Source organism: Amphiprion ocellaris, chromosome 4, assembly GCF_022539595.1.
Source record: "Amphiprion ocellaris isolate individual 3 ecotype Okinawa chromosome 4, ASM2253959v1, whole genome shotgun sequence".
Lineage (NCBI taxonomy): Eukaryota > Metazoa > Chordata > Actinopteri > Pomacentridae > Amphiprion > Amphiprion ocellaris.
In genome coordinates this window covers 1,845,763-1,857,219 of record NC_072769.1, presented here as the reverse complement: position 1 = coordinate 1,857,219, position 11,457 = coordinate 1,845,763, and the positions used below count along the sequence as shown (strand labels likewise).

Genomic DNA, 11,457 nt, shown 5'->3' with positions numbered 1-11,457 from the left:
TTAGATTAACTATAACAGGATTTTATGTGACCATTGTGTCTTTCATGGCCTTAAATTGTGTCTCAGGTATGAAACACATTTTCTGACCAGAATTATGGAAATTAAATGTTTTGGGCTCAAAATTTGCTGGAAGACGGATACACATTAAGACCTCCAGTCTTCACACGAAAGCTACTCCCGTTTACAGATGAAGTACGGAGAAGTCTTTGTAGTCTTATCGCTCTCCTCCTTCTCCTGTCTCTCTGTCTCCTGTCTGTTTTCTCTATCCTGTCTCTGTCCCGCCTCCCTCTCTGACTCATCTGTCTCTCTAATGTCTCTTTTCTGTCTCCCTCTGTCTCCTGCCTCATCTTCCTGTCTCTCTCTCACTCCAATCTCATGTCTGTCTGTCTGTCCTGTCTTCCTCTGTCTATCTCCTGTCCCTCTCCCATATCTGTTCAGACTTTTTCCTGTCTCTCACCCTGTCTTTCGGTATTTCGTCTCTCTCTCACTCCTCTTTCCTGTCTGTCTCTTCTGTCTTTCTCTGTCTTCTGTCTCTTTCTTTTCTCTCTCTCTTCCTGTCTCTCTCCTAATCTCTTTTGTCTCTTTTCTGTCTTTCTCCATTTCCTGTCTCTGTCCTGTCTCTTTGTCCTGTCTCTGTCCACTATATCTCTCTCTCTGTCTAATCTGTCTTGCCTCTGTCTGTCTCTCTCCCTGTCCTGTCTCTCCCCACCTCATCTGTCTCTCTCTCCTGCCTCTTTTTTAATCTCCCATCTCTCTCTGTCTTCTCTCTCTGTCTCTCTCTTTACTGTCTCTTATGCCTGCTGTCTCTCTCATGTCTTTCTCTTTGTCTCTGCCCTGTCTCCTGTCTCTCTTCCCGCTGTCGCTGTTTTCCCCCTCTATCTTTCTCTTTCCTGTCTCTCTCTCTCTCTCTCTTTCTATCTCTCTCATGTCTGTCTCTCCCGTCTCTCTCCTTATCTCGTCTGTCTCCCCTCTTTCTTTCCTATCTATCCTTCCTGTCTCTCTCACTCCTTTCTCTTCTCTCTCTTTCTCTTTCTGTCTCTCTCTCTCCATCCCTCTCCCAATCTTATCTGTCTCTCTTCCTCCTGTCTCTTGTCCCCCAACCCCCTTTTCTCTCTCTCTCTCTCTCTCTTCTCGCTGTCTCTCTCCCCCTCATGTCTTTCTCTCTCTCTCCCGTCTCTCTCTCTCTGTCTCCCCCCTCCCTCTCTGTCTCCTGTCTCTCTGTCTCCTGTCTCTGTCTCTCTCTCTCCTGTCTATCTCTCTCTCTCTTGTGTATCTCGACCTCCCCCGCAGAGATTCCTGCCTGCGCGTTCACGCCTGCTGAATCGCGCGGCCGTGGCGGTGTCTGAGGGCAGCAGTAGCTCTCGCGCACTTCGGCCGAACAAGAACTCGGTATTTTTAGCGCGCGGTTCGTGTTGCAGCGTCGCGAGGAGCCGCTCGTCTCTGCGCCATAGAGGATCCACGCACCGCACTGACTGCGCGTGAAGTTTGCGGGTCCGGTAGGAAAATAAACGCGGGAGCACCGACACCGGGCATCCGGACGGAGCTCTAGTACGCATCACAGTATCATCACTTCGCTGTCGGTGGAACGGCCTGCCCGGTGATGGCGAGCCCCGCAGCCTGTCGAGAGTCCCCGCCGCGGGAGCAGGCGCCACCGGAGCCGAACCATCCCGAACCAGCCTGCCTGGAGGCGCAGAAATGGATCGAGGTAAGTGTGGGGGAACCGGGCCTGCTGCCACGGCACGCCGGGGGACAGAACCGGGTCATATTCAGTGACCGGGGATATAAATACACAACACCGGTGCACCGTCACCTGTTGGGGAGACTATGCAGTGTCGGGTTACCGCGTGGAACAGCCGTGTGTGTGAAAAGTTTTCACGTTCGCCTGCCTCCCAATGAAAGTGGACACCCACGCTGAGCACCGTGGGGACTTTCAACGCCGCGGAAGCCCAGAAAACGCACCGTAAACAGCCTCCAAAAGTGTCGGTGTTTTCTGTTAACCGGGAGCGGGAACGCCCCCTTGTTCGGACGCGGGGGGATTCCGGTTGCCATGGTTATGAAACCGGGGCAGCGTTCACGCACGAGATGCTCCACTGTACCGACAGTCATCGGATGAGATTATCATCGGTGGTTTTTGCTGCATCGCTCCCAACCATCATCATCCTCCCTCCATAAGCCCGAGTGGTGAATCATGATTTGACCTATTTTCTGCTTCAGCTTAGCTACCTGCCAACGTAGAGGCTCACACCAGAGGATGCGAAGGTTTGATGGGACAACAAAGATGGTTTTTGATGTAGAAAGTTTTGGCTTTATCTTCACAGGACTCCCGCAGACTGTACTGGCTGCAGGGGAGCTTCCAGAAATTGTTCACCGGGCTGGAAATATGGAGGCCACTGAAAATCTTGGAGTGGTGCACAAAAACCAAAAGACATAACTTAATTTGGAGAGGCTTAGATCCATACTGATCACATCCACCACGAGGAGAAATCCCTCTTTTTCAAGGGAGTCCAGGCCAAGATAGGCAGCAGCAAATACAAAACAGTTACAGAATTACACAGTTAAAACGTGATTAAAACACTATCTAAAAACTAATTTAAAAAATTACAATTACATGCAAGTTATGAAAAACAAGTGCATGTTGTGGAGCCAGCCACAAGAACTCGCAGTTTGGATTTAAAAGCTCTCATTTAGATTAACTCGGTGAATTTCCAGCCTTTCTGCAACATATTCCATGCAAAAGGTGCAACAAACAAAAGCCTTTTGGCCCAATTCAGTACGTAAACGCTGTTTATTAAATTTTATTTAATTTACAGTGAAGGTAGCTAATTATCTGATGTGCATGGACTAATACATGTACAAATAACGTTTTGTTTATTCAGAACAACACAAGAGAGGAGATGCAGGTGTATTTGTGGGGGAAAAGTTCACCTAAGGTGAAACATCCATAGTTTGTTTATGATTGGAATAGTGATATTAATTTAACTCTATGGTTGGAGTCTATCCTGTCTGACTTACGGCTAAAGACAGGCTACATCTTGACCAGGTCTCCAGTCCATCACAGAACCATAATTACCCCCAGTTATGGTATATATAATATGTTGTGGCTACCTGTTGCCATATGTTGATAAAAGCAGTTGATATGACTAGTGGATGGGACTTTTACAGTGAAATATTATCCAGCTATGGTGCAGCTAGGTTCATGATGTTAACTACTGCTGATAAACTGTAGCACCTCAACTGCCTTAAAGAAAAGTACACCGTGCTGTTTACTGTTGGAGGATTTGGAAGCAGAATGGTCTAACCCACTTTCTGTAGTTTTTGAGAAAAACGTGTTCTAAGTTTTGTGTTTTCAAGAATGGTCTAACATTCGCAGCACCACTACAACGCTATATTGTGGTTGTGGGTTAGATCACTTTGCCACTAAAATCTAGACCAGAAATTGTGTAAAACTCTGTTTTTTTTTTTTGTGCGTTAGACCACTCTGCTTCTAACTACCTCTATTAGATCCTAATCGATTCTGTGTCCATATCGGAGACAATTTCTAATTATAGTTAGTCACTGTGGTGTTGTGTGCTTGACCTATCAGATAGGAGGTAGCCATACTTGTGGACCAGTAGTCACTTCTGGCTGGTTGTCCCATATGTAAGCCAGTTCACCACAAGCTCTGGTGGTTTAGGTGTATTTGCTAAATCTGTAGATAAATGTAAGACTGCAACCACGTAGTCCAAAAAAAAGTTTATGCCCTTTGAGGTCTTTGTTTGAAAATGAGTAAGATGACAAGTAGGTTAACCTCTTGACCTTAGGCTATTTCTTTTACACTTCCACCTTAAAAAAACATCCGCAATATTAGACAGTACCCGTAAGGCCAAAATTAACAACCTTGGGCTCTATGGATAAGAGTCGTTTGGGAGAATTTTGAAACAGTCTTGTAGACGAGAGTAAGTGGTATTCTTACCTTCCTCTTAATGAAAGCTGTAAGTTAGAGAGTAGGTGATGGCCTTACAACGATGCATCACTAAACTGATGTTATTAAAGATCCTCAACTGCAACTCTAACCAATTTGATGCAACGAAAATAAAATGCAACCTTGCTACACTCATTTAGTCCATTGTCGTTCTAGAAAACCTTTTTCATTTTATGGTTTACATTGACAACCTTCTAAAAATGGTGTTTTAATGAAAGACACAACACACAGCAAACAAAACATTTACCAAAATATTAGTGATTGTTTAAAACTCGTGATATTTCAGTAATGTTTCACAGCTCACCAAAGCAAATAGGTCTTCAATCAGTGCACACAGTTAAGACTGAAATCCAAACTGAGATTAGACATGCATCCAGGCGGTTTTTAAAATGGTCTGTTTAACATAGGGGTTCCTAATCTAGGGGTCAGGACCTCCACAGGGGTCGAAGTCAGAGGTAAGTCACATAAGTCCCATAATGATTAATGAGACAGGAAAGTAAAAAGTGTTGTGAACGTGGACAATTTTACTACTAAGTCTGTAAAAGTTCATTCAGATCACTTTCTGTTTCACCTAGTACCAGTAGACACAAGTACCGGAGTGTTAAGGACTAACAAGCTAAAAAAAGTTGGTATACACAGCTTTAACTTAAACTGAGAAACTTACATTACACAAATTTTGACATAAGACAGACAGAAATGGTAAAATAAACAGGTGATACCTGACTTTGGTGTCAACATGAAAATAAAGCCTTTTCAATACTATGATCTGAGTGCTACAAGCCACTTTTAGGAAATATGGAAAAACTCCAAGTTTTTTTTACACAAGCAAACATTCCCTTACAATTTTGTGGCTAACTTGCCTCATCATTGTGGTGATGTTAGCTGAGCTAGTGTTTGCTTTAATTACGTGCAATTCATCTAGCATGACTTACAATATTATTACAAATGCCACATGAATAGCATTACATAAATCTTCATTAATGAATAGCTTCACATGATGCAATCTTTCCTCCCAACTACAGATTGCCTGATATGGGTTTGCAGATTATTGTTGATCAAGAAAGGCGATGATCGATATTTGGAGCATTAAATGTAATGTTTTAACAGTCTGTGATAGCAGAGAACTGGTCATTCATGACTAGGCTTCTTCATTAATAAGGGTGACTATAACTGAAAATGTAAAATAGAAATTGGAGTGATGAAATTAAGACACTCTCGGCTGAGATTCATTAGTTTGTCTCTGGCTGTTCTTCGCTATTTCCTTAATCTTTCACTGTTTTGTCACTTTTTTGCCAGTAAGGTTCATATCTTGAAGCAATAATAATTTTTATTTTCCAGAATCTGTTTCAGGGTAATCTGTAGCTGCCTTCTAACTTAGCGGCTGTCCATTAGCATAGCCTTGGCCACTGTGAAAGAAGCTAATTTCCTGGTTTGTGTCAGCAGCTTGTGTTTGCTGTTCAGTTGTTGCTTGAGAGACATTTCTGACACCACAGAGTGATGACAGACAGAGAGGGGAGGCTGCTCAGACCTGAAGTAGCACACTTAGTTTATCAATAATCGAATAATCAGTCAACAAAAATACCGACAATCAGGAAAATGCCAAATGTCGGCCATGATAGTCAGCCAGGCCGCTAAACTGTCTATCCCGACTCCCAACTAGTAAAAGTAGCAGTAAATACAAGATATTTGGATAAGACTTCAAACTGCAGTGTAAATGCAACATGCCCCATCAGTAGCGAGCTCAGTTTAGTCAATGTTAATGCTGGTCTCTAAGTCCTAATCTCTCCTGCTGCGTCTTTGCTTCTTCTTGCTTTGTCGTCTTGGTGCCTCCTAATTCTCCAGTTATTTTCAGGCTGGTCAGGCTGACTCTATTTCTAGTGGTGTATTTATGTGCTCTCACAGGTGGGCATGATTCAGGGTTAACCATGCCGCCCTGCGCTCCACGAAGCATTTCCAGTCTGCGCGTTTGTATATGCAAAGTGTATGCACACTCACAGACGCCAATCAGCTATGCATGATACGGCTCGCGACCTCGGACACGCCCCGGTTGGGTGACACCAGTCACTATGGGAACATAACAACGGCAAGCTCTCAGGTGTCACTGTTTCCAGGGATGCAGTAGAGCAGTAGGCTATATATCACCAAATGACCCGGGCAGGAAATTAGACTGGCATAGACAAAACCGTTCTGTTTATAGACAAGACAAGGGTGGATTAGACTGTCTCAAAGCCGGTACACTCGGTCAGAGGTGCTTTAAAAACTGTTGGATGTGACATTGAGCAGGTTAGAGTTATACAGGCTTAGGGAAATGCTAAGCTAACTTCAGTGACAGCAGTTAACCTCTGCTGTCACTGACATACAGCGTCATAAGAGTCTGGCTGAGACACACAAGGAATAAATGAAAGAATGCGCATGACTGAATAAGAGTGTGTGCGCCAGATGTCACAGCTGTCCTCGGCAGATTAACTCCAATAGTCTCAGACAGCCAGCTGTGTCTGCACAAGAGAGAGTGAAAGCAGGGATTCATGGATTTACTGTGCATCAAATGCCGAGTGAAAGATTGTGAAACAATGATGACGCAGACTTGTTGTTGGCAAAGGTGTCTGTCATGCCTCAGTGATTTGTGATGTTTCTGGAAATCCACAGAGTTGGTGTTAGATCGCCACATGTGAAGTTAAACACGTTGACATGTTTATGTGAAGCATTATCTAAAAGTTAGCGGTGTTTGTAGACTGACTGATTTTTCAAGTAGCATTAGTCTTTGCTGTGTAGATTTTGATGCTAAGCTGTTTGTAAAAGGCAATGCACTTGATTATACTATAATTTAAGATGCAAAGTGCACTGAGATATACATGCAACCAGGCTAATAGTGATTATATCTAAAGTGTGGTGTAATAACTGGACAAATGTTCCATTTTTTGCGCTTAAATGTGCAAGTTTAGAGGCTAAATCTTAAGATAATTTACTACTAAAATACAGTAAATAGTGTCCTGAAGTCTAACCAGTAAGTATGAATAAAATGTGAATGCATTTCTAAAAACATCTTATGTCAGAAAATCATTTTTTTTGTTACATATCTTGTTTGAATTGAAAATCCCAAAATGTTATGCAATGAAAATGCTGACACTTCCTAATAATATACAGTGCTGTAAAAAGATATTTGCCCTCTTCCTGAGTTCTTCTATTGTTGCATATTTCCCACACAGATACTTAAATAGTCCCCAAATTTTATGTCAGAAAACACGTTTTCATCACATATGCTGCTTGAATGGAAAATACTAAAATATTATGCAATGAAAATTCTATGACACTCCCTAATCATCTATTACGCTAAAAAAAAGAACTTTTATGTACAGCTTCAAAATATTTTGTACAGCAAGTTTACTAGAAAAATATCAGTGAACTGTTTCTGAGTTGAATATCAGCTGTCAGTAACTTAGAAGTCTGGTTCTGTCTCGTGTTGACTCACTGTGGTTAATTACTCTGACCCAGATTATCCACAGTGCATCTGGATTATGACTTTTTCTCTGTCTTTCTCTCTTTCAGTTTTTTTCCCTCTTTGTTGTCTACTGCTTTGTTTGTATCATGACTTTATTGCACAAATGGCCTGTAGAACATCATAATAAGGCTTATGCAACCACCACTAATTAAACATTTGTGTCTCTTGGTGGTCATTGCATCACAGTAGTGCTCCAATAGTCTGCATGGCCATTGCTTCCTGCACAATAAGTCCAGGCTTTTGCTGTGCACAGGAATTTTTGGTGCATCCCAAAAACATTTTAGCCAGCTTCAAAGGAAAATCGCCAGACAACAATTAACATAAAATAGCTTTTTCATCAGTGGGGTTTAATTTACTCAAACATAATTGACATTTTTGTTCATTATATGGTCAGAAACAACAGGAAAATGAGAAGATTTCTGTCAAATAAAGTGACAACAGCACATTATAAGCCAAGGTAACCATAAATCCATTCACTGTAATTTCAGGACTGGTCTTACTGTAGGCGCACTGACAGCTTAGCAATCCTCAGTTTATGCCTGTCATGTATAATCCTTGGACTACAACTAGAGATTATTTTCATTTTTGATGAATCTGAAGATTATTTTTGTTTAATGATTTTTTTTGACAAAATGTGAAATAAAAACAATTTAAAAAAACAGAAAAATGCTCATTACTAATTCTCTGGCTGCAAGAGAACATCTTAAAAATATCTTGTTTTTATTTTCTGTGCAACTAATCGTATCAGCTCAGCATTACTGTAAAATTGAATTTGAGTCATACAGCTAAACAGTAGAATTTCCATGGAAAAAACACAGCATCCACTGAACCATAAAGATTTTTAGCCCTGTCTTCAAGTTCAGACCACATTTGCAAATAAAGTTTTATTTTAAACTGAACTGAATTGGATTTCATAGTACAAATGCAGATGCTGACATAAAATTACTTAGTGTGTGTTTGTTTTCAATCTGTTTGATTTGAAGCAAACTACAAAAAGTATTGCTAGTTTTTATTGTGTATGTTGATGCTTCTCTTGATTACTGTTATTTTTTTTTTTAGAGTTTTATACTAAAACCTGTTTGAATTTATATTATGTCTACAAAATAAGCAAGGAGAGAGGGGATACTTATTAAAAAAATGTTATTTGGCTGAAGATGGGGCGTTTTTTTCTTACAAAGAATCTTTTAATTCTGTAAAATACCCTCAGAAAAGAGCTAAGAGTTACTAATTAACCATCTGGCTTTTTTCAAGATTACAGAGAAATGAAATGGCTAGCTTGAATGCTAATGTAATGAGTGAAAGGTCCCGTGATAAACATAAACAACAAAGTCAGTCAGCTGCAGCAACATTATTTTCACTATTTGTCTGAACCTGCAAAATTCCAGATTTTACCATTTTGATATATTACAGTGCACAGTGTTCTTTTTGAAATTGTGCCACTAGCTTGACGTGCGGCACGTTTTCCTCTGCTTTCTGTTTTTCCAGCCTCTCGTTCCTTCCATCTTTATTCAGTTGTTAAAATAAGGGGTACTTTGGCCTACTTCTGCTTCCCCGCTGCCCTTCCACACACACTCACACACTCCCACCTCGGGGTTTAAATAGTAGCTGCTGCTGCCATTCACCAGGCTAAGCAGAGTAATCCTCCATGAGGGCTCAGAAGGAGCAGAGGAGGGTCAAATTACTGTCGCTGGCGCTGAAATGCCCCGAGGCTTTTGGCTTGGTGTTGTAGCAGCCATGAATACTCACATAAACGCATACACTCCGTCCCTTATTTTAACACACACATGACAATCTTTTTGTCTTCTGCTTAAACACTCATGATCTCTGTATCAAAAACGTGTCCGAGTACACTCTCTACATTTTAATTGCTGTATTTCAGTTTCAGCTCGCATCATTAACCACCTACACCCCTCACCCACTGTCTGTGTCCTGCCTCCTCCACACTCACTACCTACACAAAACTCAAACAGTAGTCCTGCTCTCGCCTCAATACAGTACTCTGCTCTGTGATTAAATTATGCATGGCCGTGCTGTAAATGTTTCAAAGACTTGGAGTCTTTGAAATGTTGGAGGAGAATCAATTTGAGTTTGAGTAGACCTTGGGAGTGAGGACGTTTTGGGCAGCGCTCACCTTTAGACCCATCGTCAAAGTTCTGTTTGAGAGTTAAGATTTGGTTTTAGGGTTAGGCTCGGGTTCAGGCATTTAGTCATGATGGTTGAGGTTACAATAACTAAATAAAGAATGCATGGTCAGTGAGAGTACTCACAAAGATAGACATATGAACTTTGTGTGTGAGCAAAAGTGCCACACACACAACCACAGAATGATGAAAGACAAGACAAAGAAGGGGTTGCCAATGGGAAACATCTGGCCATCACTTATATAACAAAAAAACAATAGGCAGTTGTCATAGTTGCAGATGCACTGCGTTTGTGTGTGTGAGTGTGTGGGTGTGTGTTTTCCTCACGTACATATGGTGCATGTGCAGCAGATATGTATTTAAAAAACTAGAAATGAATCACAAGTATCACTAGGGGGACGCAGCAGAGGAAGACAAGGAAAGACTCCTTTTTTTTTGCATCACAAATTGAAGTATTTAGACTTGCAGATTCTTAAATCAGATCACTGTAAGTGCATTTGTTTGGCTGAGAAAGCATGTAAAGGAGCGTATGTATGAGCAGCGGAATCAGAGAGAGTGTGGGCCTTCAGTTAACAGTTTGGGCGCTAACTGTAATCTCTGCTAATCTGGATTAGATGTCAAAACGGCATCAGCCAACCCTCTCTTCTTTTCCATTCATCTTTGGCTGCTGGTTGCACAACAGCTCAGAAAGGCAGTGTGTGGGTTGGTGTCATGAACATATATCAGTGTTAGTATCCTGATTCTCTTCGCCTCTCCTGCCCGCACAGAATTGACTCCAGGTTAGAGGATTGAGGTTATCATTGTGGCACATGGGTGTATTTTGGACAAAATGGAATGAGGACGCAAAGCAGTGTGTCACTGACCTGCCATCACTCTAATTTGGTTTCTACTGAAGCAAAATGTTGGGGGAAGGGTGAACTGGGAAGCAGCAGGTTCCCATCGAGAGGCACTTTTCCAGAACTATAGTGTATAATACTCGTCTACAAAGATCTTATTAGGACTAAGCAGATGCCCACTGCAGGGTCAAGGACCTCAAAAGGACATATTTACAGTGCCTCTGGAAGATAGAAGATAGAAATTTGCCAAAATCTGGCCTCATCACATTAATTTTTATTTGATAAATGTCTTAAACATTTATCTGATTGTCAGTAATGATCTGTATTTTGTAAATAGTGTCATACCAAAATATTTTTAAGTAATATCGGCCTAGTACATTGTTCTAATCGTTTGTATGGCACAGGGATGAACAGCATGATGAAAAAGTTCAACTTAAACCATTTTAAAAATGAGTTATGTCCCTTTTATCACACAAAATGCTTGGTAGTGTGCCTGACATCTACTTCCAGAAAAACTTCTCAAATGCAAAAATCCACCGCTTTTCACTGTTTCATACTGTTGTAAACTGAACAAAGATCCATGAGCATTGGCCCTTTGAGAGATTGTAATGGGCATTTTCATTATTCTCTTGCATCTTATGGGTAAAAAATAAAAATTGCATGTATTTCTTAGCTGTAGCCTACACAAGTCTTCACATCTGTCTCTTCCTGTCCTTCCGCAGGCTGTAACAGGGAAGAGCTTTGGAGACAAGGACTTCCGCAGTGCTCTGGAGAACGGCATCCTGTTATGCGAGTAAGCCTGTGACATCACCTCAGTTTTCGATGCCTGCAGGAGCAACAACACACATAAACTCCCCTAAGACTCAATAAATCTCTGCTCCTCCCCTCCTCCACACAGGCTGCTGAGTGCAATCAAACCGGGGCTGGTCAAGAAGATCAACAGACTGCCCACCCCCATCGCCGGCCTGGTAAGAAGACACTCTCCACTGTGACATTCGGCTCAGTAAACCACCCTATTCG

General features: G+C 41.7%; 1 protein-coding gene across 9 annotated transcripts in view; it reads left to right on the top strand.

Moving 5' to 3' along the window:
- Window positions 1–1,375: 1,375 nt before the first annotated feature.
- LOC111583011 (LIM and calponin homology domains-containing protein 1-like) overlaps window positions 1,376–11,457 on the top strand; it is a 31,991-nt gene continuing 21,909 nt past the window's right edge. For 2 of the 9 annotated variants that reach the window (XM_055009734.1, XM_055009735.1), the window contains exons 1-3: window positions 1,382–1,705; window positions 11,160–11,230; window positions 11,336–11,405. In XM_055009734.1, coding sequence (XP_054865709.1) covers window positions 1,601–1,705; window positions 11,160–11,230; window positions 11,336–11,405 — 246 coding nt within the window. In that variant the 5' untranslated portion in view covers window positions 1,382–1,600. Of the gene's footprint in view, window positions 1,706–11,159; window positions 11,231–11,335; window positions 11,406–11,457 lie in introns of all 9 variants that reach the window. The other 7 variants (XM_055009737.1, XM_035958005.2, XM_055009739.1 and 4 more) reach the window with 6 other exon arrangements.